This window comes from Etheostoma cragini, chromosome 1 (genome assembly GCF_013103735.1).
Source record: "Etheostoma cragini isolate CJK2018 chromosome 1, CSU_Ecrag_1.0, whole genome shotgun sequence".
NCBI lineage: Eukaryota > Metazoa > Chordata > Actinopteri > Perciformes > Percidae > Etheostoma > Etheostoma cragini.
In genome coordinates, this window is record NC_048407.1 from 329,230 (window position 1) to 355,972 (window position 26,743).

General features: G+C 41.1%; 1 protein-coding gene across 1 annotated transcript in view; it reads left to right on the plus strand.

Annotated features, from left to right (window-relative positions):
* Nucleotides 1–22,145, plus strand: part of LOC117943440 (A-kinase anchor protein 13) — an 84,861-nt gene extending 62,716 nt beyond the window's left edge. The window contains 17 exon segments of the mRNA XM_034869605.1: nt 252–516; nt 1,092–1,348; nt 1,646–1,771; nt 2,207–2,324; nt 7,049–7,297; nt 7,401–7,477; nt 8,954–9,135; nt 10,040–10,122; nt 10,231–10,419; nt 12,017–12,163; nt 12,699–12,772; nt 13,591–13,635; nt 15,332–15,379; nt 15,566–15,838; nt 16,274–16,453; nt 16,916–17,201; nt 19,612–22,145. Coding sequence (XP_034725496.1) covers nt 252–516; nt 1,092–1,348; nt 1,646–1,771; nt 2,207–2,324; nt 7,049–7,297; nt 7,401–7,477; nt 8,954–9,135; nt 10,040–10,122; nt 10,231–10,419; nt 12,017–12,163; nt 12,699–12,772; nt 13,591–13,635; nt 15,332–15,379; nt 15,566–15,838; nt 16,274–16,453; nt 16,916–17,201; nt 19,612–19,664 — 2,652 coding nt within the window. The 3' untranslated portion in view covers nt 19,665–22,145.
* The last annotated feature ends 4,598 nt before the right edge of the window (nt 22,146–26,743 follow it).

Below are 26,743 nucleotides of genomic sequence, written 5' to 3' on the forward strand. Positions count from 1 at the left end.
ACACACACACACACACACACACACACACACACACACACACACACACACACACACCATTAATTTGACTTCCCAAGACAGTTCCTGATCAGCTGGGATTAATGATAATGATTACATTTTCCTTTAATTCTCATATTACATTTATTTCTAATGTGAAGAAGGAAATAATCTGAACACAAAATTACATTGTCAAGTGTCAGTAAACCATCCAACAACTAGAGCAACATAAACAAATACTCTAAAATAAAATGTAGCCTCTTCCCTGAAAGTTATAATTGATTAATAAAACAAATCAAAGCTGTATATCCACCAATGTCATAGAAAATATACATGATCTTTAAAGTTGAAGTGCAAGCTGTGTTACTGGTGCAGGGACGGAGATGATGGACGGCCAGCTGATGGGGGAGTTTGAGGCAGATTCCAAGGAGCTGGAAGCTGACTCGTGGAGTTTATGTGCCGAGCAGCAGTACATGCAGCAGCTGGACAAAGAGCTGGTGAAGAAACAGGACGTCATCTATGGTACATTTTATCTTTAAAACGTTCATGGAAAATTAAGTACCTGTTTAGTAGAAGAAGAAAAAACCGCAGCTGCTCAGTGTTTCTTCAGTTTAGATATTTTGTTTGGTTTTCTACTATTACTACTATTTTTTTAATCAAAAATAATAGAAATGACTTGAAGCAACTGGTCAGCGTAGACAAGATATATTTTAGAAGACTTAAAGTAGAGAGAAAATGTTTAAAACTGTAAAAGAAAAGTTGTCATTAGCACTCCTTGTTAACTTTCACTTCAGTTTTTTTCGGTTGCATCAACACGTCTCAATGGTCTATTGAGACTGCCGGTTTGCTTACTTTAAATATTCATAGAGATACCTCCTGTCTGAGACGCTAGAGGATTTTGATTAGAACCTACTGGTGGCAGATAAATTAGATTGATTCAATAAGATATGCACTGACCTGCAAATGCATGTCATGACTTGATATGACTATGAAACTCTGAGCTAGAATTATATAGATACATTGTTCTGTGGAAAGGTATGACGAGTGCTGCTTCTTTAGCTATTTGACTGAGTTTCACTTCCTTGTATGACCTCCAGAGCTGATGCAGACCGAGATGCATCACATCCGGACGTTGCGCATCATGTCGGAAGTCTACAGCAAGGGCCTGCAGAAGGAGGTGCAGCTGGAGCTGCAGACGGTGGAGAAGCTGTTCCCTGTTCTAGATGAACTCCTGGAGCTCCACACGCAGCACCTCCTCCGCCTCCTGGAGAGGAAGAGAGAGTGCCAGCTGGAGGCAGGGAGCTTGGAGCGAGGCTTCATCATCAACAGGATAGGAGACATCCTGGTCAGCCAGGTTAGAGGAGGAGGGGTGGGCAGGATGAGGATGCACATCCTAAAGTTGTAATGACACACGATAAATTAAATGTTCTCTCTTTTGAGGCAATTCCACCTGTGTTGGTAGTGCAGGAAGCCTGGAGACTGTGAATACTCACGATTTTACATGAAAAGAGAATTCAAAACCAAATAGTTGCATTAAAACATTTCCATCAACTATTCCATGTCAGTGTGTTGTGAGGTTGGTTTACCACTTTGGCCTGGACTGAAATATGTGTTTGTTTTGTGTAGTCATGCCTGCTAAATTCTGCTCTAGTTCTCAGGTTGCAACGGTGAAAACATGAAGCGTGTTTACGGGAGATTCTGCAGCCGCCACAACGAAGCCGTGAACTTATACAAAGACCTCCTGACCAAAGACAAACGCTTCAAGGCCTTTATCAAAGTAAGACCTTTTTCTATATCACCCATCTGTCCTACAAAAGTGTTACTTTGTGTGGACGTTGCTTTCCATGCACTTGAAATGTCTGTTCTTCCACACATGATTGTGCTGTTGCTGAATAGATGTCGAACACACACTCGTTGTGTTGTACTTGTGTTAACCGAGGAGTTCTGTTACTGTCTCTCTTTTCTTTAGTTATTTGGTCTTTTGCATCTGCATTCAATTTCAGTCTGTGCATTTACTGTAAGCCTTTCCAAAAAAACTGTGTACCTGTCATATCCATAATGTCAGCAACACCTTCTCAAGTAATATTACTGTATTGTTTGACAGCATGTTAGTTCTCAGGTTTGCCGTTGATTATTTGAAACCTCGTCTTGCTGCGGCAGAGCCACCTGTTGTGTGGGCATGTTTTACTAAAACACTTGTTTGTTTTCCCAGAAAAAGATGAGTAGCAGCATTGTGCGGAGGCTTGGTGTCCCAGAATGCATCCTGCTCGTGACCCAGAGGATAACAAAGTATCCGGTGCTGATTCAGAGAATCCTGCAGCACACTAAAGGTTAGCTTCCTGTCCGCCTCTATGTTTACATGATAACATTAATTGGGGAAAATGGAAGAAGGAAATTGGTTTTAATTGGAATGATGCGGGCAAGTACATACAACTGGTAGATGGGGAAAATATATTATCATATTATACCATATTATTATCCATAACATAGTCAAAATGTTAGTTCTGTTTGTATGATTCTATAAATGTTTCTACTTCATAGTCTCTACTAGTGACCTTCAAGTCTTTGTCTGTGCTTTTCGCAATGCTGTCACCTTTCATTAAATGTAAAATACAAAAATGTACATTCACTATCCAGTACAGATCTTTAACACTCCAAATCTTAGATTTGAGAGAAGAAAATTCCTGCACAGGACTGTTTTGACCTTCATCAGGTAAAAGAGGACTGAAAACATTACTACGTACTAATGAAGTTTATTGCAACTAACTATGACCGTATCACAGCCAAAAGGTCCTGATTTGAATCCAGTAAAAGAAAAAATGAGTTTTTTTCTTTAACATGAAACTCTTTGCTTGTTAATTATTTTTGGATCTAAAGGCTTTCCACACAAAATAATGACATACAGCACGACAGAATAAGGCCAATAACTCCATTAGTATTAGGGAAATGTTGCTGGCTTATATATCCTTAAAGAAAGTTTATTTGCAGTTCAAACCACATATAAACATTTTAGTAAGTAAGGGTTTAAGACCTGTTAAGATCTGTATGTTCACACTGCACTGAAATGGAAGGTCCAACGTAAATCCAACCTAATTTGAAGCATTGTCCAGGCTTCATGGTTCATTTATTGTCTGTAACTATATAGCTAAAGTTGTGTAAAGAAATACAAAAAGCAAATACAGTTTCCACATGCAAACAATTCTGAGATACTTTTTTGGTATGGCATATATTCCTGAGCTCCATTAATATTTGTCACATCATATTGATCCTGAGAAGCCTACTTAAGTCATAGTGTTGCAAATGTCACTTGTTTTAGAAAAGCTCCTGTAAAGTTGACATTCTCACACGTGGTTTATAATATAGTCCTATGTGGGATGAGGGAGCGCTGGCTTAATCCCAAAGATGCTTTAAGTGGACTCTCTCCTGCCAACTTTGATGTACACCGTTAGAGATACTATCTTGTTTCCCAGGAGGAGGAACGTTAGTATGTCAACACACGTGTACAATATATACTGCACAAGACATGTATATCAGAGACACATTCACTGTTGGGCTTTTATTGGAGTGCAGACGTAGAGGCCACTGGTTATTTTAATCCTTGCACATTTAATCTAAATTATTTAATTTAAAAAGTAGTCACTGTGGAAAGTTTTGAGTTTTGACCTGCTTGTTATTCTTGTTTCATTCTCATTTTTGAAAAACAAATCACAGTATGTTCATTTTTGTTTTCAGTTAATAAAAGCTTTTAAATGTTCATTTTGGATAACCAGACGAGCCACATAAGGAGCATGAGCTGTGATAGCAGCTTATGCTAACAGAGTGAGATATGATCACCTATCCACACTGACAAAAGGTTAAAGGAATAATTCCACATATTTGGAAAATACACTTATTTGTTCTTTATTTGCAATGAGTTTGATTTGAGAGTGGCATTGATATTCCCATCTATATATATATATATATATATATATATATATATATATATATACAGGTTAGCATTGCCCAGAAGACTTCAAACCAGTGGTTTATGTAGCCATTAAACATACGATGAGGTAACAAAGTATTCATTAAAAGGTGCTGCTAAGGGGATTTAGTTTAACTTTGGATAGAGCTAATTTCTCCCTGTTTCTAGTCTTTTTGCTATGCTAAGCTAACCACCTGCTGGTGGTAGATTAAGTTTACCGCACAGACACTAGACTAGAGTGTTATCAATCCTTTCGGCAAGACAGATAATATACAAATTTCTCAAAATGTTGCTTTATTTCTCTAAAGGTTCTAAAACCTAATTTCTCAATCAGCTTCTTATGATGAACAGTGGGGACCTACGTCCGATAAACACGCAGTTGTGTGCAAAAAGTTAATACGGTTTGGATTATTTCAAATGAGAGATTGCGGTCTGTGCTTTTCCTATGCTCTTCCTGCAAACATATGATGCTAATGTTGCCAGTGCTGTCAGTCAATATTAATAAAACCAAACCCACAATTTGATGAGGATTTAGCTGAGTTTTAAGTGTTTAACTCTATATAAATAGTACCAAAGTGTAACTAGGAATGTTGCTTACTGAGTCATACATCTTCATTATATAGAGAAACATAACATTTAATAAAACCATTTGAAGCCTCCAGCGGTTGTAAGGAAAAAGGCAGTGCAGCTTTTTAATAAATGTCCATTTTCTTTTAATCTCTTCTGACATTTGCTCTTTGACTACCATAATACATTAACAAAAAGACTTACCATGTAACAAGCAATAGAAGCAAAATGACAGAAACTGAAATCATACGTAATCATGAGCGTTCACTTTTAAGCACATTTACACTCTATACCCTTAAATCCCATTAAGGTATGTTGAATGGACCTTTTCAGAAAAAAGGAAAGCAGTTTTAGTTAAAAGACGTATTCAGAACATCTACTGTAATTAAGCTAACAAGCAGAAAGTGGTCGCTAAGCCAGTGTAGCCAATGTTGCTTACAAATGAGCAGACCAAGTAAGATAAAGGGGCAGAACAGTGCACATATCTGAGGTACAATAATCCAGAGGAAAGCACATGAAGAAGTGTTGTCCCTTTCTCTAGAAGGAAGGATGTGTCATTTGAGGCCTTTCGGAGATTTTCCATCTTTTCTTGACTTCTTTATGCACAATAATACATTTTTTTACCTGGGGTGCCCAAACTTTTGAGCCCCACAGTATTATAGTGTTTGTGTCCAACTCAACACCTACTTAAACCATTAAAATGCTTTCAGTTTTCTCTGCAATGGCACTTGCAATAAGAGGTTTCTTAGCGAGCGGTAATGCAAGCATGCTTCAATCCCATAACTGGTACACAGAATTTCACTGAACCGTCTGCTTTCCATGAACGCATCCCCAGCTGGGCCACTCTACCCATCTGGTTCAAGCGTGTTAGTTTGAAGCCATGAAATTACCAAATGGACTTGCCTGCATCTGTCCTTCAGGGGGTTTTCTGTGTAAAAATAAAAGCTTTTCACCCTCATGATGCACTTGGATCAATTAGAATTTCACCAAAATAACATGATTGATTCAACACAATGCTCTTTACAAATCTCTACTTTCAATAATTTCGGGGCGTCTTATTCCGTTTTAATAGCATTTGAAAAAACAATTGAAGTGTTTTGGAAACAGTATTAAGTAAAAGTTGTCATCTTCCAGTCCGTGAGTATCCATCAACATCCATTCCTTCAATTATAGTCTAAATAATTCCTAAATTCTGCTTTTCTAACTCAAACATTAGGTATAATTTCCTATAAATTATGTTTGTTGACCATCAATTAACTGTAAAACTGAAGTAAATAAAGTAGTGTTACGTAGTGTTGAAAATTAATATAATGTCACAAACGTCACATGTTACAAATGTGACAAACATTGAAAGAAGCGTCAAAAGTGTTAAAAAAGGGACAAAAATGTAAGAAAAAGTTAAAAACATTAATAAAAAGTGTCTATTTTTAATTTTGGCAAGAAGACAACACAATGGTTCAAATCTCAACTTTTTGCACAAAACAAGTGAAACAATTTTATAGTTGGATTGGAATCTTAAATGTGGAATCATAATAACAGACTGCTACACTGATAATGTTTACATGCACATAATATTCCATTTTTTTTTACCCTTTATTCCAAAAAAGACAATATTCCAACTAAGCTGTTTACATGTCTACAGAAAGTGAATCCTCCACTAATGTTCTGGGTTGCATGCAGACATGCAAATAGGATTTGTTTTAGTTTTCCACCACGGCTGAATTGGCCTTCCTAGGGTAGCATGGTGGCCTCATGTTGTGGGTTCAAATCCCGGTGGTTCCCGGCCTTTCAGTGTGGAGATTGTATGTTCTCCCCATGTCTGCGTTGGTTTTCCCCACCTTCAAAAACGTGCTAGGTTCTCCAGTGGCCAAGGCACTGGCTTAGATCTGGAGTTGGTCAACGGGCGCTGTGATTGGCTGCCCACTGCTCCCTGGAGGGATGGGTCAAATGATTAATGAATAATGAAGAATGAATTTCGCTACATGTATGTGACAAAAAAGTACCTTTACCCATTCCTTCAACCACCTTGTTGAAAGGCCTGTGTTGCGATGTTTGTGCATATCCAAAAACCTATTGATACTTAAGTATTTTTGTAATGTTTAAAAGTAGGTGTGAATGTCCTGTTCTTTTGGGCATACATCTCTACCGCAGCATTGCAATCTGTTGGTTAGTTGGCTAACCCTAACCCTAACCCATCCATAGCAACGCCCAGAGCTAACCGTAAGCCCTAAACAGGCCGCAAACTGTGGTAAAACCCCTGATTGAGACGCATACCAAATGTGATGGATACATGTCCGAAGAATGCTACTAAAACCTGAATAATAACGTCATATCCCACGTCTTATTCGGTAAATGCTAAATTCCGAAAAAGCCCTTATTCTGAATATACAAATGGAATATGTTGTTTACATGACCTATATCAAATCTGAAATAATTTCATGTTCTGAAAAATAGTGGAAATTAGTGTGCATGTAAACTTACTCAATGTTGCCTGTCTAACGTCTAACTGTCACATGAACACAGAAAGCGAGGAAGACCATGAGGACCTGACTGACGCTGTTCGGCTTGTGAAGGAGGTGATCGCAGCAGTTGATAGCAAGGTGAACGACCACGAGAAAAGACGCCGTCTGAAGGACTTTCACGGCCGCATGGACAGCAAGTCCATCATGGTGATGAAGAGTGGTCAGATCTTTGCCAGGGAGGATCTGCTGAGGAGAAGGCTGATCCACGATGGAGTGCTGCAGCTGAAGAACTACCAGGGAAGACTAAAGGGTGAGCAGAATAATGGACTACAAACCGTCTCTTTCTCTCTGTAAATATGTTACTAAATGGGTTGTGACTTTTCACTTATCCAACCACAACTACTTTTCTCCAGATGTCCAAGCTCTGCTTCTCTCAGACGTCTTTGTCTTCCTCCAAGAGAAAGACCAGAAATATGTCTTCGCCATGTTGGTAAGGATCCCGCTCTCAAATCTCTCTTTCCCTCTTTATCTTTATGGCTCTCTCCTCTTTCTCCTCCCTCTCTTCACTTTCTCCTTTTTCTGCTCATCCATCCATTTTCCTCCGTCCCTAGTGATAAAGATCTTATGAGCGCTGCCAGAGCTGCTGTTGTCATATTTTCCTATCTCAGTGTTGCTGTTAGCGTTACCCATTGTGTAATGTTGCCTGCCTCTGGCTGGCTAGCTAGCTAGCTGCAGCTAATAAAGCTGTTCTGGCTCTTGGCATCTAATCCAACTGGATAAATCATATAGGTTTAAGTCGTTTTTTCCATGTTTACAGTTTCATGGCACGACACACTCACTCACTCACACACACACACGCACGCACACACACACACACACACACACACACACACACACACACACACACACACACACACACACTAGGAGGAATGAAAACAGAGGCAGGCCTTTGGCATAATAATCACATCCATCATTACAATCCTTGACTTAAGGTTGTTGGCAGAGGAAAGAGGAACAACATGTGGTTCTAAATGGATGACAGCCATGTGAACCAGGTTGAGTTTTGGGCAACACAAGCTCCAGTTCTGAGGATCATCAACAGTACATTCAGCTTGTAGCAATGATGTCAGAGGTCACCTGGAGGGATGAAGCTAAATATGGATACTAGAGAGTCAGAGTTAGCCAAATCAAGTGGGCATCATCCAGAGTTAGTTGTTCTTTCCAGGGACAAGGTTTTTCTTTGCTCTGCTGCAGATGGATTAGATACAGATTAAATGGAAGTTTGTTCAAAATAGGACTACCAACTACAGATATTTCTTTATTTAAACTTTAAATGCATTTCTTCACAGAGCTAAGGCTCTGGATTTCATCATTTTGTTTTATAGCATAGTCACAGCATGAAATCTGAACCTATCCTTCAAACCTCAGATGAGTCTGCTGGACAAATGTTGGGATGTGGTTAGGATTTCAGAGTTGTATTGGATAGAGCAGAAATAAAGCAGCGTTTGTGATGTTAGCATACTGAACTGTACCCTTACAGTTTTTTGCACTGCTGAGGCTGTAGACATCAGCTGACTTCCATGTGGATCATAACAATAGCCAGAATCCCATTTTTTCTTATTCTTCCCCCTTTAATCCTCATTGTTTTAAACCTTCCCTTTCCCTTTCTCTTCACACTTGCTAATATCCTGCTGTTTTCTAACCGAGCTTCCTTCTCGTCATCCCTCCGCTCTTACTGCACTTGTTGTGTCATGCTATTATTTCCATAATTGTTCTTCTTCTCTTTCTCCCCCCCTCTTTTACACTCCCTCCTGCTTCAACCCACCCTTCTTCCTGTCTTTTCCCATCTTCAACATTGGTCTTCCCCCCGTCTCTAACCCTCCCACTGTCATCTTTTTTTCCCATTCTCCTCCCTTGTTGCGTCCATCAATCCCTCCCCCTCTTCCCCACCCTTCTCTCCCTATAGGACCAGCGCTCTACAGTCCTCTCCCTGCAGAAGCTGATTGTGAGGGAGGTCGCTAACGAAGAGCGCGGCCTCTTCCTCATCACGGCAGGCATCGAGAAGCCTGAGATGATGGAGGTCCTGGCCAGCTCCAAGGACGAACGCAACACCTGGATGCAGCTCATCCAGGAAGCCATGCAGTCCATGTAAGTGGGATTTATTTATGTGGTAACGTGTTTTTACTTACAAACTTTAAGGGAAATAGGCTAATACTTCAATGACTAAATGCTTTTTTTATAGCCAGAAGAACGGTTAAAACATATTTGACTTTATAGTTACTAAAGCATATACGTCTATTTACTTTGCCTTATAACCTCCACTGCACTCAAAGTGCTTTGCATTCAGTATTGGTCTCGTGGGGTTCACCTATGGTGTAAGCCAAGAGTTAGACCCAGCCCAATTTTGAGATAGTAATAAATGGTAAGCTGCAACAGAGCACTTTGCTGTCAGGGGGATTAGCACTACTCTACCTGGGGATGGGATGTACTCAGGGACAGTGTGATGATAGATGGGCTTCAAGGGCAGCTCACTATAAGCAGAGGATTATTCGACTACAGCCAGCGGGAAGGAGAGAGATTTAGGACTCTCACTCTCTCTCTCCCTCCCTCTATCCCGGTCTGACTTCTGTCAAAATACAACATTGAGATCAGGTTATTGGCAGGAATGGTGGAGATAAAAACAACAACAGTTTCTTTTTTCACCAAAAGCATCACATACATCAAACTTTCTCTCAGGGTTGTCTGATCCCTGTTTACTGAAAGTGTTGTTCACACTGATTGGTTGTCGAGAGGGCTGAAGCAAAAATGCCTTTTTTTAATAAATCCTTTCTAAAATGATTGGTTAGTCTATAAAAATGTCAGCAAATAGTGGCATGTTTGCTTGATAAAATATATAAACATTTATTCAATTATTGAAATCTGTGGCCAATCATTTCAGACATTAATTGTTTTATCCCTACTCATAGTTACTGTAGATGATGGTTTGTAGATGTTTAATCTTGCATTATTTACTAGAAGTAAAACCAAATCTTTTATTCATTTGGTTGGGCAGGGATAAAGACGAGGATGAAGGCATTCCCAGTGAGACGGAAGATGACAAGAGACAACTGGAGACCAAAGCCAAGGAGATGAGAGGTGAGAGAAACACTTTATGAGTGTTTGTGGGAAAGAAAACAGAGAGGAGTTTGCACCAAATTCCTCACAGTCTGTGTCTTTTTCTTCTTGCCTGTCTCTGCTGGACAGATCTGTTGAGGCAGAAGGACACAGCGATCATGTCTCTGCTGGAGGAGAAGGTGCAGCTCTTCAGGGGGATGTGGGAGGGCTCGACCCCAGGCGAGGAGGTCTGCCGCCAGGTCCAGCCTTTCTTCAGGTCATCCTGTAGCTTGGAGCCCCCCAGGGGGGCATCTATCATGAAGGATGCCTTGCAGGAAGGTAAGCCAGAGAAAGAGAGTGTTTGTAATGTACGTATGTGCTATAGATGTGTTGCTCATCATGCTTTCTTAACAATGAAGCAGAATGATTCAATTGAATATAAAGACAGAGAGGCATGACCATGTATTTATAAATGATTAGGAATAACATCCCAAGTACCAAGTTTTATCACAGGAAAGGTACATTTTAAAAGGTCAAATCTTACCTTCACTTAGTTCATTTATCCTGAGGTTTAATATGTTATAATTGGGTGCTTGTACATATATTTTCTTCTCTGTATATGTAATATACTTTAATACATGACTTTGTCTTTTCAAGATATTTCTTATTTTCTTGTTTGTCTTGTGTTGTTTTTGTGTTTGCTTTCTTGTTATTTAGTTTTATCCACAGATATTATTTTATGATGTCATGTTTATTTTATTTCTGTATGTATCATGACTCATTGTAGTATTAATTGTTGTTGTTGACCCAGGAAGACTAGCTTGTTGTCTAGGCGTCAGCTAATGGGGATCCTTATAATAAATACAAATACAAATGTGTATGAAAAGAACGTAGCATGAAGGACGCTGTGTATTTGGCTAAAGAGAGAATGACCAGAGAATGAAATGTGAAGGAAGACAGAGAACCACCACACCACATTCTCTGCACATTAAGTTGACTTTATATTTAATCAACTTTTCATGTTGACTGAAAAATAAAAATAAAAATATTTACTGTATATTATAAAATATTTACTAGACTCTTAACTAGAAGGCCATTGTTGCCAGAATTCTTGACTGTAAACGTGTATTTTTCTAAATCAGTATTTTGTTGGAACATTGGATGCTATCTTGTGTGTTGTGTATTTTCATTCTTAATAATACACATTGGCTTAATTTAAACAAACTGTGCTTGGTGTTGCTGCCTGGAAGAGCTGGGTGCTCCGAGCTGGGAGCTGGTATGCACAGATGAAGCTATCTTTGAATGGTTTCTATGTGCTGCAGGCAGAGAGGGCTTCATGAAAAAGATGTAGTTGATCACAAAATCACAGGAAGTAGTTTTACAGTTTACTGGTTGTGTTACAGACATTCACTAAGAATGACTTCTCACTGCAGGGAAGATGTCTGAAGGAGAATGTATGTGTAATGGTTTCCACAGGAAAGGGTTAGCGGCACCACAACAGAACGTATTTTCCACCTCCTTCTGAAGCCTTGGGCAATAATTTGGTATGTGAATTGGCACCACTAATGTCATTTCTTCTGCTGAGGTTATCATGTTTTACTGCGAGTTCACATCCGCCAGCAACATTTGATTCTCAATATTTTCACTGGAAAGGTCACAGTGCTGCGTGGTCTATGCTCAAATGTCAACACCAAGAGTTTATATATTTTCAGATGGTTAAGATATTTAAACTTTTAGAAAAAGAGCTTTGTGGTTCAAACAGGTTGTCAATAGTTGCTTAGCAACAGGAGCCAATACCAGGTTGAAAGCAGAAGTGCCTTGTAGGATTCATGTGTGCAGAGCTGAACTGTAACACAGTTAGCCAGGATAATTCACTTAGCAACACACTGACATTGCTTTGTGTGTGTGTGTGTGTGTGTGTGTGTGTGTCTGACAGTGGAGACATTACAGGGGCTGGTGAACGACAGCCTGGGTGGGGCGATGGCCAGCATCCAGGAGGGAGGAGGCGCGGGGCCGGTGTGTTTGCCCCGTCGGGCCGAGACCTTCGGAGGCTTCGACAGCCACCAGATGCACAGCAGTAAAAGTACGTCTGCTGGAGCAACATGCTTGTGTTTTTTATGGAGAGAACGTGCAGAAGTAGTCAGCCAGACTACATTTCTGACGCCAGAAATAGTTGAAGATACTGAACCTTGACCTGCTGCCGCGGTCCGTGCATATAGATGCATCAACTGAATGACTGAGTCACAGAACAGCAGGCTCCACAACGAGCACCTCCCACAGTACCCTTGTTCAGTGCAGTTAGGTAAAAGATTTTAAACAGGGACTTGGACAGCAGAGCTGATACTTCCTTAGGGAGACTTGGCTTGGGGCGATACCTCTGAACTGGTGGCCTGTAAGCTCAGAGTGGGACTCTACTGGCACTCTGGCAGCCGTTGAGCCATTAGAGGTCCAGACTTCTACATCACTAGTGTTTGTTCTTTTTGTTTAATATAATAAAAGATTCTTATACATTTTCCATTTTACTGTGCCCCTGTTCTCTTATTATCTTGCAGTAATCCTGAACGGGGATTATTTTTTGCCTGGTTCATCTTTTCTCCTGTGGTTTGCCTTCATGTCAGGTGGAGACGGCGACGAGAGCGAGGATACAGCGGGAGATCTGCGCAGGACCGAGTCGGACAGTGTTTTAAAGAAGGTCGGCATCTCAGCAGCCAATTATTCTTGACTATCAAGCTGCGACGCCCCCATGCATCAATGAAAACCTGAGGCCATGTGTGGGGGTGCATTTGTCCTCCAACAACCATTAACAACACCATTAAGATTAATTTAGCCACTTCTCTTCCTCCAGTGAATTAGCCTCTTGACTCTTCCTGCCAGGGCCTGTTGCTAATGGTGACCATCAGTTGTATAAGAATTCAATATGATGATAGGATAGAAAATTAATGGGCGTCCTTTAGGTGCAGCTCTTGTAGTTACAATGGATGCTAGCCTATGTAGTCAAATATCCTGCAGATATCAAGCACATCTTTTATAACGTTTAGTGAAGCTACTGTAGTTTGCTGTTAAACAAAAGCAGTCTTATACTATTTGAACAACTTTAATTTACATTTTATCCTCGGCATTGAGCCAAAGTTCAGAGAGGGTTCAGGAATATAATCACAAGTCAGAATAATCATTAACGAGATAATGCAGAGTTAATTCAAGCATTCTGTTATATAAAAATGGATTATTGATACAGTAAACTCAAGACTGCTGTGTTACTGTATCAGTGGCACATAATAATAACCAGATGCAAGCAGATGTTTACAGCACACCCACATGTGCAGCTGTAATCCCATTCAGTCATACTGTATACATTGGGCAGTATGCATGCTCACACACACACACACACAACTTGTGTGTGTGTGTGTGTGTGTGCGTGTGTGTGCGTGCGTGCGTGTGAGCGTGCGTGGGTGCGTGCATTACTGAGTTCTGGCTGTACAGTACTGAGTGTGCGTTTGTGCTTGTGTGCAGGGAGGAAACGCCAACCTGCTGCTGCTGCTGAAAAGGAACAGTGAGGTAACGCTGACTTCCTGCCTCACACTCAGTTAGAGCTGCTGTTGACATGGAAACTGTCCAAACTGTGTGTAACTGTCATCGTTATCAGCATCAATACATGTAGAGGCTAAGCTAGAACAGAAGTTACAGCAGCAGCAGTAGAAGTAGTTGTTGTTGCACAGTCTAGGTTTGTATTTGTAGCATTAAATATTAGTAGCATTATCCGAAGTTCTTAACTAATAAATAAAAACCAAAATGGCCAACAAATGCACATGGCCAGCAAAGAAACTTTCAGTTTGAGCTAAAGGCTGACTTTCTCTTGCTAACATCCTCACAATTATGCTAACATTTTGATATTTTGCCGGTGTTAGGTTTACTTTATTAACCATTGTAATGCAGTGTGTCAGCATGCTAACATTTAGTAATTACAATGAATCAATTTTGCAACCTTTAAAAAACAATATTGACCAACTCATAGCGCTAGATGAAAGGTCAGGTCAGATCACCAAAGCTTTTAAAGTTCAGCCTCCGGGGACCAAGAATGTTCTTCCAATCCTGGGGCGCCTGGATAGATCACTACTCCTACTGGCGTACAACCACATCGCACATCTAAAGTTATCTAATGAATGAAATAGACATATTACAGAGCTGAGGGCCAATTCTGCGGCCTTTTTAAATCATTTTCCATCTCCTGATTGTCTCCATCTGTTGAAAGCCCGACCGAGATTGACTCGTCTCACCCGTCCTCTTTCTCTTTCCCATTTAGCTTTTATTTGTTCTTAGTTTAATTTCCTTCTGTCCTGTGATGGTCCAGCCCCAGTATCAGCCATAACTACAGCAGATAACTTCTAAGATAACATTCAGATATCATTAGGCCTATATAAAGCCATCTCCTGCTACCCTTTACCTGGCTGGATGCTCACTAACACAGGCTTCTCTGGTGTTACACCGATATCTGTGTGCTGTGGAGCGCCGTCTACCTGCCGTACATCATTCAAACCGGGGCAGAGGCATTAATAACAACTATACAAGAATAGCGTAATATAATAATTTGTCATCTGATCATCAGTTGAAAAATTAAACTTTAAGATGACAATGTTTTCTTTCTCAACATAACCTTCCTAAAGTACACTATATGTTTGGTAACACTGTTTCTATAAATGAACTATATAGAAGGTCTGAAAAGATGCAGTATCACAGATTAATTCAAATACTTCTGTGATTTTAGTAATTTAACCTAAACAGGCCAATAACAGTTCCAATGAAATATTTAAAAGGAAATACTTTTTTTTTAACCTGCAAAAGACGTTGGTACTGTGCAAAACCCTTTCTGCAGATGTGTTACATAATAAACGCTGTTTTCTGCAGTTCCCAGTGAACGTTAGAGCATTTTGTGTCCTAGTAAACATGGGTGGCAGCTGAATGCTTGGTGGCCTTGTCTCTTTGTCAGTGTGAATGAAGACGAGGTCACATCAGGTCACTTTCATGCTAGCTTTGACTAAGAATCCATGGGTAAATTAATTTTGCTAAAGCTTGGTATAAGGAAAAGTCGACATTTAATTTGAAGCACTGCTGTCATCCATGGTGCTTTTGAACAAGTGCAGCGTATTGCATCAAATCAAACATCAAACAGGCTGTCTTCTCCATCCAACAAAGAAGAACAAACCAGGATGTTTTCAGTTTACTTGATTCAATGATTTCTCTTTTCCAACAGCAGGTCCTCCACAGTGTCTCCAATCTGCATCTCCTGCTCAGCACCCTGCAGGTAAGATGGCTTCCACACACAGTACACATGTGACCCAGATCAGAATTGAAATGATGCAACGGAGATTTCTGAGAAACTTTCAGGTGCAATGTGAGCATACCCATAATAGAGAGAGACAAAACAGACAATACCATGAGTGAGGTGTCTGATCTATGTGGTCTGCGGCTCTGACTGCCGCTCTCCCAGGCGGTGGTGGTGCAGCAGGACAGTTTCATAGAGGACCAGCGGCAGGCCCTGATCGAGCGCTCCTCCTCCTGCACGTCTTTGTCACGGGCGTCCTCGCGGCCCAGCTCGCTGATTGAACAGGAGAAGCAGCGCAGCCTGGAGAAGCAGCGGCAGGAGCTGGCATCCCTGCAGAGACAGCAGACGGCTCATGCTGAGGAGAAGAGGAGAAGGGAGAAGGAGTGGGACACGAGGGAACAGCAGCTGACTGAAAGGGAGGGGCTGGTGCACATGCAGGTAACTACGCATCATTTTCTAGCAGTTGTGCATTTTCTTAATGTGTTGTGGAATGCTAGTGTAGTATCGTGTTGCGAAATTGCCTCGGCGGACTCTGTTTTAAAGAGAATAGGTTACTGGTTGAAAGCATTATTTGCAAATGAAACTCCAATAATACCCTGACCCTAACACTGATTCAAAGGCATTAAATATGTTGTGAATTAAGCATATTAAAAAGGTTTGCAGCTCTTTTGTAAAAAATTTAAGCAAATCAGGTGTAAAATGCTGTAATAGTTTTTTACATATTATTAATGGATCTTCAACACTAGATTTAACACTTACAGATGTGTAATATCAATTAACACAAGACAACTTTTATTTCCATTTTTGAAAACAGACTGTCTTTGAATTGTACCATTTCAATAAATCTATCAATGCATCTCCCAACCACTGCAGGAGGAGGAGGTCCTGAAGCAGCAAAAGGAGCTGGAGGAGGAGAAGGAGAGGCTGCAGAATAAGAAGGAGGCGTACCAGAAAGACCTGGAGAGACTGCGAGACGCCCAGAGGAAGCTGGAGAGGGACAGAGAGGCTGTGCAGCGCCAGTACGACAAGATGGAGGAGCTCCGTCTGTCTGAGGTGAGAAGGGACTCTTTAAAAATGTTAACAGTAATGAGGAGTTGATCTGTTGCTCCCTGCAGGAGAAGTGCCTCTCTGTTATCCCTGGACTACAGGGCAACTCTCAATGAGCTGGGAGGGACTCCTCGTGTTTTGCTCAATGACACTTCAGCAGGCTGGGTGTTTATGGATACTTGCAATGGAGGCTTGAACCTGGATCGTCTTGAAAGTGATTTTACGACTCCATGTAAAATAAAAACAGTTCTGCTTTGCAATCTAAACAGCAGAGTTATGGTTCTAGGCCAAAAGCTGTAAACCAACATTAGTTTTGTCTTGATTTTCCACCATTACAGTAAATTATTATATGAACACATTTATGCTCATCTTTTATTCACGGTTAGCAGTAAAATATGCACCTGTTCATACAGATTCACTTAAAGATGTAGATAACAGCTGTACATTTTTCTTACCTTTTACTTCCAGAGGACTCCCTCTACAACGTTGGATGAGTCCCAGTTCCCCTGCAGCTCCCAGTCTCTGGAGCTGGACCCGCTGGAGTTCTCCTCCCCATCCCTGCTGAAGCTTCAGCCCCAACGGTCTAGGCTCAAAGGGAAAGGCCTGAATCCCTTTACCTCATCCTCCAGCAATCTGAAAGGCAGTGACACAAACAACCAGATCTCGAAGAGCCTGCTGCAGCTGGCCAAGAACAAGAGCAAAGAGGAGGAGAAGAAGAAGAAGAAGGGCAAAGGGGGGAGCACACCGACAGCAGGTAGAGACTGGTGATCAGGAGGGATTTCCATTCTGTTTAATAATTGTGAGTCAGCAGGCGGGAGTTGAGTTTTATTGGCAAGGACACTTTAGATTAGAAGAATGAATACGTCAAGTCTTCGGTGGTTTTAGGAACGCAAAACTGAACCCATGTTTGAGCAGAAAATGGTTTCCCATTGTGTTTCAAATTGCAGTGCATGCTGGGTAGACTAACCCACTGTACAGTAGATTTGACCTCAGGTAAGACCATACACTGTATAAAAGAAGTGGACATAACACCACACCGTCCCCCATTGGGTTTGGGGACTACCTTTTTCTAGCCTCCAGTTTGGCATTTTGGCCGCATCCAGCTAGTTTTTTTTTTGGAGCCATTGACCATATTTTATTATTGGGGGGGCAGTAGCTCAGTCAGTAAGGGAGTTGGACTGGGAACCGAAGGGTTGCTGGTCTCCACACGAACCCAAAGTACGGAGTGTGGACCGGTAGCTGGAGAGGAGCCAGTTCACCTCCTGGGCACTGCCAGGTGCTCTTGAGCAAGGCACTGTACCCCCCCGCCGCTCAGGGTAGGGTGCTGGTCCAGCTAGCGGCCCCCCCACTCTGACATCTCTCCTGTTGTGCATGAATACTGGAGGTCCTGAGCATGTGTGTGTATCTTAGGCCTGTGTCTAGTCATTACTGATGAACAGAGTGGAAATTGTAATTTCCCAACAGGGGATCAATAAACAGTATACATTATTATTATTGTTATTATTTTTATAAATATTTGGAAGAGTTCTAAGCTAAATGTTAAGTTACCAGCTAGCGCTAGCTACTATCTGGTTCAGCCAGGTATGAGACCATAGAGTCATAAATAACTTTCTGGAAGTGAAACCACATAGTGAGGGGGTCGGAGTTTAACACGAAACACCAAAAAAAGGTCACGGCTATTTAAATGTACACAATAACACACTGCTGAGCCTCTATGTTGATTGACAGGTTGGTGTGGTAGCAACTAGTCAATCACAAGGTAGCCCCGCCCTCGTCAATTTTATAATGAATGGGTCCATAATTTCCAAAGTGAACATCATGCTGTATTTATGGAGGCTATTGAGACCATAAACTATTAAATCAAGTGAGAAGTAGGGTCATACTCTCATAGAATTCTAAGCAAACGGACTTCTTTTACAACTAGCAGAGTCGCCCCCTGCTGGCCATTACAGAGAATGCAGGTTTAAGGCCCGGAGGTTGCTGCTTGGGGATGACCAGGGCTGAACAGAGATGCATATTATGGGATAGTATGGCCTCTGCCAGCCGTGTTCCCAGTGAAACTTTTGAAAGCTATAGTGGATACTTTCTGTCTCCCCCATTAGGAATTGTAAGCAATGACAACAACACTGTGGACGCATCCACATGATACAAGCCTTCTATTATCGCACACAAAATTGTACATTGTTGTTATCAAGATATTGCCTAGGAAAGTTTACGAATGAACATGGTATTTGTATCCTATTCTCTTTGTGAGTATAGAAGACAATACTGCATACTGCAACCCTGTTATTCAAGTGTCAGCTTGTGTCATGCTTCCTCTTCATCTCTCTTACCCTGTAGTGAATGCAGACCCAGTCTGCTCTGCTGTTCTTTACAGTTACCATCCATCCCGGGTCACTGTGCAGCAGTCTCTGCTGGGTCCCAGCACCAGCTCTACATGTTCTGTAATTCTAAAGTCTATCATTGTGTCCCGAATACGTACTAAATGTGGACAGTATGTACTTTAAACTAATCCCTATGATGCTGTTTATGTTTAGCATATACAAGCTATCAATCTACTTGATTTGAAATGACACCAAGCGAGCGCAGACGGACGCCAATCAAACTGCATCTTTGGACTGTCATTGCCAGTCCAACTAAACAGAGAGCAAATGCTTCTCAAAAATGTGTGCAGTTTTGCTTTCTTATGTATGTTTGCTTTGTGCACTGCATTGTGGAGGTCCATCAACATCATACACAAAGATCTTTTTAGTATAAATGTACTTTCTATGTGCACATTAAATACCTGCTTAGTATGGAGCAGGACTTTGGGACACAGCTCAGGTTTAAAAGTATTTCTGTCTTTATAGAACACAACACAGCACTTTGAACACTACAGTGTATGCACAGTACAGGCTGCATGCACAATACCTTTTAATGCCAAACGCATTGAATCACATGAGAGGAGAAGTACATTTGTAGATAAGAAATGATGGCTCTGATGCCCATTAGGCTGCTCACTGAGGACGCTTCTGCCACTTCTTTAATGGATCTCAAAGACGGCCGATGCACTGTGATGAGGTTGGATTAGTGGGAAGCAGCGTGATGCTGCTCGCTAACTCTCCCTGGAGAAGAATCCTCTCCTGTAACCGTGACACTGACTCTGCCTCTTCTCCTCCCTCCAGACCCCCAGCACCTCCCTGAGCCTCCTCTGGAAGGAGAGATCTTCTTCTGCTGAGAGAAGTGGCTCTCCTCCTCCTCATCATCATCTTCGACCCATGACAGCCATTCCAGAGCAATGTGTTGCTGCCGAGCAGTAATACATTCATCTGCATACGTAATACTGCAGTTTACTGCCAGGCCTTTTGGCACCTTTAAAAGGTTTTCCTTATCATGACAAAGAGCAATTTAAAATTACATGCAATACAAACACAAAAAATAGATTTTCTTTTACTTTTAAATCCTGTGCTTCTAGTTTCTGGAAAGTACAAACCTTTTAGAAATTCTGTTGTGGTGTGCAAGTTGACATACATAAAAGTGTAAATATAACATGGAATAGCAATACATTTTGGGGTATTCTGTTCCTTTTTTTCTTCCAGAAGCAACCATGGTTACATGAGAGTAGAGTCATTTCTCCATTTTGAGTTTCAAAGTGAACACGCTCTGCTCCACTGCCTTCTTGTTTGCATGTTTTTTTGGTCCCAACTTTTCAAAAGTCCATTCTGGTATACGTTCCACACCAATAGGCTGTATTATTATTTATGGAAGCTAAGGGTCCTGTGTTTTATTCAGAAATGCTACTGTATAGATCCACATTGAAATGCAGCTGAGCATTCCTTTACTCAATATTTGAGAAGCAAATTTGGCTGCGTCCACTAATTTTGTCTCTGGTTGGTAAGCAAAATTGAATTGAAATAGCGTCAGTAGTCCTCTTTAAAGATGGTATGCCATCAGTCTTGTTCCTTGGCTTGCTTTTAATTCATTTGATTAATGGATATGTCCTTTTTAGAGTGACACTCTTCAGATGTGTGTTTCGATTCCAAGACTCAATAGTAATGAACGGATTGAGACATATCTTCCAAAGTCTAATGTCTCAATTCATTTTATTTTAATGTGTTTTAGAGCCTTGGATGGATATTAGCTTGATCCCTGCTTTATCTGCCTGTCAGTGGGCTTTTATGCAGCCCTCATCTTTACTTTGAGCGCTGATGAGTGGGAGTTTCCTTAGCTTTTTAATCGCATGTATCTCTGCAGGTAGCATACTAATGGCTTCTGTCTGTTAAATCGTTCAACTTTCTCTTTCAATCTCCTTCTTTCACTTCTGATAATCGCCTGTACATGCACATGACTGATGGCTTCAGGAAACGGAGGCTGTTAATTTAGGTAAAAAGCAGCTGGTTAGAGGAAGTGAAAGGGGGCGTTAACTAAAAGCACCAAACGATGCTACGTGTCCCTATTTGGACGTGTGGTGACTTAACCTGCTCCGCAGGTACCGCCTGAGTGTGTGATCATTACAAATGAATCAACGCTCATCAGTGTTGCTGAGCACTGTGGTCCTAATGTGTTCATGCTTTAGTTGTCAGTGTGAAACATCAATCAAGGAGGTCTTTGTGTTCTGTGGAGTTTTTGAATAGAGGGCACTGATGCTCATGAAAAGAAATATCCAAAGCGAGATAATGGGTTGAAGTACTAAAAGATGCTGCGGCTCCTTTTGGATAGTGTTGAAATGGAAAGGGGCAGGTAGCTTTAATATAACGTTTCCAAGGTGACCTGTCTCACCTGTCATAATTTAGAAGCCTGTGTTTTATCCCCACTATGCCCAGATTTTGGGCCACACACTACCTGCTGGACAGGTAGGAAGGACAAACAGAAGAAGTTAGAAAAAGGACTGTTTCCAGTGAACTGCAGGGCAGCCACTGAGCTGCTTTCTTGCTGCCTCTTTGGTCGTGTGGTTGGATAACGGACTGTCTGTGTTGAGGATTTGACTTCATGTCCAGGCTGTTTTATTATAGTGTGTCTTCTAAGAGGCTACAGGCCAATTAGTAGCTCCATGTCTTTTGTTTATGGCTTTGGTGTAATCCTGTCAAAGAAATGGAGAGCAATGGTCTTGTTTCTGTTGCTTTAGGTGTGTTTTGACCACTAGGGAGCACTGCACCTATGACTAAACTAGTTCCCTCCCTCACACAACAACCGGAAAGTAGGAAACTTTTGTTTTTCAAAGGTTTTTCATATTTTTCCATTTCCATTTTTCCAACATCTCCTCCTATGAGAATTTGACATATTTTTCTCAGCAGGTCCTTGCCGTACATAGATAATGTGATGAGCGTGGCTCTCACACTCGGTGACATTTTCCCCACGGCATTTGTAATTGACTGCAGAAACAGATAAGTTGTCAGAGATTGTAATTGGTTATTCAGTGAAACCAGTCAGCAGCAGCTTTTAATGTGGAAAAGAAGAAGGTCTAACGGTTGGTTGGGGGGGGCGACCGACAGAACCACAAACCTCTCTCTCTGTAAAGGACAATCAGCAGACACGAGTCAGGAGAATGAACCTTCCCCCCCCCGCGCCTGAAGATGATTGGGCTGTCCATGAGACGAGTGTGTCCGCTAGGCGATCGCTGCGGTGAAATGCTCTAGAGTAGAGCGGAGCCTCTTCTCAGGAGAGAGGGGGGCGTTCATTCCTCTGCTCTGAAACAAAGGAAACGTGTGTACTATAAAAGGGATACAGAAGGGTTTCGTTCCCCACATTGTAAAAAAGGGCAAAGACGGATATGTAAATATGATTTATGTATAAAACCAATCAAATGTAAAATATTGTTTCATTGTTGATCTATTGCAAGATTTTGTAAGAATGGTTTATTTATGTTTTATTCTCCACCTTGGGGTGATGTAAAGTCATATTTCTCTCATAATAATAAAAAGTCATAAGGGAAATTCCGAGTGTTTGTTAATTGTTATAATTTGTCTCAAACAAAACAATTAAACAATAAACAAAACATTTGACAAAATACTTGCATACTCTCTCATGTATATTCGCCAGATACTGCCGTGGTAAATATTTACCTAGAATACTAAAAACACACATCCTCATCTATAACTGGTCGAACCATAGCCAGTCATGTGCGGTATGTTCATATTCAATACAGAGAAAGACAAATTGTGAATGGGAAATTACTTTCTATTTTGTCCAAAATCTGCCCGCTGTTTCTCGCTGTAAGTGGGCTCTTTGGACTGCTTTGATGAAGGCAAGATGGCTGAAAGCATGGTTGAATGTCGCATGTGTTCTCATCTCTTCTTTAGAACTGGAGAACAGTTCCGGTACCTTTTGGAGACAATGTCAGATTCAAATGTTTCGTTGCAATGTTCCAAATGTGCAGGACCGGCTGGGGGGGGGGGTCAATGACCCCGTTCCTCCCTCCCTCTGTGCATTGGGTGCAGTATTCCTATGCTGGAATTTAAATGGTTGGTGTAGTAATCTGATTGAATACACACTACCTGTAGAAAGTATTTACCCTTCTTGAAAGATTTCCTGTTTTCTTTGATGACTGATTACATATGCCTGCTTCTGGCGTGTTTGCCGTTGTCAGTCCAATGCAATAGTAAACTGAAAATATCCCTGGGACGCGTAGGTCAGGCAAAACTAGAGTTAAAGATTCTATGAATTCTGGATGAGCACCAGAGGCGAGATGGTTAACACCCGTGTTCTGCTCATTTTCACCTTCATTCTTGTATTTTGAGGTTGGACCAGAACAGGAATAGGTTTGATTGGCTCCAGTTTGCTGCAGACACAAACACACTTGAATCCTGAAAAGATGGATTTTTGTGTTTGATCCTACGATTCCTGCTCGATCTTGTGAGGTAACTGTTGCATGTCAAAGTGAAAACAGATCTAGAAAGTGATCAAAATCAATTACAAATACATTAAATGTTTGCTGGTTTGAATCCCCTTCAGGTCATTATTAAGTAGCAAGTCTGTGTAGATTGGTCTTTATTAGCTTTGCCTGGAGCACACCCCCCCACCCAAGAATGGGCCACAAAATCAGGTTACAATGCAGGACCTTTGACAAGGCCCTAAATGTGACCATTGCCACTCTGCAAACTATGGCTTTAGTTTGACCCCTTAGGGTCAAGGGCCTCGAGAGAGTTGACTTGGCCCAGTTGGTAATCCAGCTTCTGATTGGTACAATTTTAGTTTGTGTTCCTTCTCTTTCCTCTCTTCTGATCTGTGTTCTAGTCCTAGCAAAATCTAAACAATTTTTCTCATGAATCCAATTTTTTAGTTTCAGGGACAGTTAAATGGCCACCAGTAAATCCGGTTGATGGTTTGATCCTGTTTCTGTTAGTTGTGGTACTGCTGTTTGAGCACCACCGCCAGAGGAAACAGCTGATGAGGATGTGGATGGATTGACAGCAGAACTAAATGATGACTGATGACTAAAGAACCAACTGCTTCAATCTGGCCATGCGTGTTTGGCCTCTGGAAACCACGACTGCCAGCCTTTCTTTCCTAACTGTACGATCTAGCAGAGCATGTCATTATTAAATAGTTCCTCATTCAATATATAAATGCCAGAGACAAAACCTCAGCTGATGAGCCCAACCAGAAGAGTCAGTGGCTTGATGTGTTAAATTATGTTTACCCAAGCAAAACCCTGTGAAAGTTATCCTATCTCTTTTTAGAGTATTCCAATCAAATGAAGTTTGTTGGTGAGATACAAGCTCTCCAGAATGGGGACTGAGACAGAGACAGAGACAGAGAGGGGAAAGAAAAAAACAACTTCACAATCGTTCCAACTTAAATATTCTATCCATCATAAATATTCCATCCATCAGATCCTAGAAGAAAAAACATGTTTTTACTTGCAAATATGTCCGTAAAGCTTAAATGAATTATGACACACAATTCATACATTCTCAGATTGATTAATTATCTGGCATAGATGAGCTGAATTTGACATTGAACTAATTGTTGCCATATCATAATTGACTAAATATGTCTAATTGTTAGCAGCCTTGAATTAGGCTGGGCTGGAACAGTCAGTGACAAAATTTTAAAGCACGTAAAAGTGGTTTCAGTGATGTAACGCGTGTTTCAGGCTACAACATCTGTTGTCACATACGGCAAACATCTCCTCACTATCCGCTAGTATCTGAAGTCTCTTTATATAGACCTTAGTGGTCTCTAATACTGTATCTGAAGTCTCTTTTATATAGACCTTACTGGTCCCCTAATACTGTATCTGAAGTCTCTTTATATAGACCTTAGTGGTCCCTAATACTGTATCTGAAGTCTCTCTATATAGACCTTAGTGGTCCCTAACACTGTAGGTATTGAGGAGGAGAGGGGTGGGGGGTTACAGCTCTTGCCATTTCTAGCCACTGGGGGGGACAATAGGCAGGCTGGGGGAATGCATATTAACGTTATAAAAACTCATAAAGTGACATTTTCATGCCATGGGACCTTTAACTCAAAGTCCTGCATTTCAACCCTTTCTTAACGGACATTATGTTTTGTTGGCCATTTGGGGGCAGCAGACCCAAGCTGTAAACTGACGGACGGCTAGCATGCTAGCAAACAGTTTGAGCAGGCATGGACAACATTAGCATGCATTGGGAGTCGTGCATCTGGCCACCTGATAAATGTTTATTGTTGCTCATATATGTTTATATAAATGCTCCATTTAGCTCGGAGGTTGGAAGTGACCTCGCGTTCCAGTAACAAGTCCGAAAACCGTTCCATTTACCAGGGTGGTGGGATTCTAGCCAGGTTAGCCTTTGATAGCACTACCAGTGGATTATGGATTGAGGTGATAGCAACAGGTCCCCCAGGTAGAAGAGGGACAGAGCTGTGTGCTTGGCAGATTTAATGAGACATAAGACAGAGGTGCTAAGAAACAGTTTATTTATGCAGCTTTCACTACGGATGATGCTCAGAGCAGCCATGCTGGATTTTGATGACCACCAAGCAACTGGGTCTTGTTTTGCTTTTAGATTTATTTCTACATTTAAATAGCATTGATGGGTATATGATTAAAATGACTTAGACTGAATATAGATGTTGTAAATGTTGTGTTTTGACAAAGTGGGACGGACTGTAGAAAAACCAAAGTGCTGCTGAATTTAAGACACTGCTGCAACCTGTATAATCCATACTGTGAGTCATCTGCCTTTAGCTCAGGTGTTTGATGAGATTCGTCTTGAATTATTTTAGAGAGAAAAACTGGAGTTGGAAAGAGACTCCAGGACGGCCGTCTGATGAAAGTGCACTGTGTTGTAAAGGCTACAAGACTGTAATAGAAAATAGAGAGCAATCACGTTTCATCCGTGTATCAGAGTGATACAACGTTCCTTAATACATGAATTGTTTTTTCAAAAGAAAGGCCGGTGCTACAAGGGTCCCCTCGTTAGACCAGACCAGGAGGCCTTGGACTACAAGAAGAGCATAAATAGGTTTTAGAAAATGAAAAAAGGAGCTGAAATGTTCTGGTTGGGAACCGGTTTGATAAAAAAAGAATCAACATGTTATATTTATGTTAACTTGATTTACTTATTTTTTACAACATATATCATGATATTTGTAATTTTCTTCAATCATGTTAGAACTCGTAAAATACAATGCTTGTTTTTGCTTGAGCCAGTTGAAGGCATGGTGCACATGCACGTGTGTGCACGTGATCAGCTGTCCCTGATGTTAGGACTACAAACACACTGGGCAGGTTGCTGTCAGAAAAAGAACAGAAGGTGGTGGAAGAATATCCTGTAGTACTAGTACTGGCTTAGGTCAGTGTGAAAACATACACTTATACAGTACATATACATAAAGTACTCGTAAACTGTCTGAGCTATTCCACTGTACTAGCTTAATTCCGTATAAAAGAAGTAACTTGAAAAGTTAAAATACAAAAACTCATTTTGCCAGAGTGCTTTCAGCCTCTTCATGGCCCTGCATAGGAAAAGACAGAACATGAATATTGAATAATCCCAGTTAGTGACTCCCCCCCCTCACACATCAGGAGCCATGAGATGAACAAGAGAGGACTAGGAGGACCAACAGAGGGGACAAGAGAGAGCTGCTGCGTTACTGATTTCAAATTCAAGATGAAATCATGGCTAAATCAACCCATTCATATACCCACCACGCATAATGCAAACTTTTGATGTGTTGTGAAATCTTGTTGTTGTACGATGTGTATGAACTTTCTTGTAATTGTGTTTTTTAATCTACAGTGTTCATTTTCTTAGCACAGATATTCTTCTTGTTTCCTGCCCAGAGACTAAAGATGGAAATGAGCTCCTAGCTAACTCTGGTAGAGCTGCA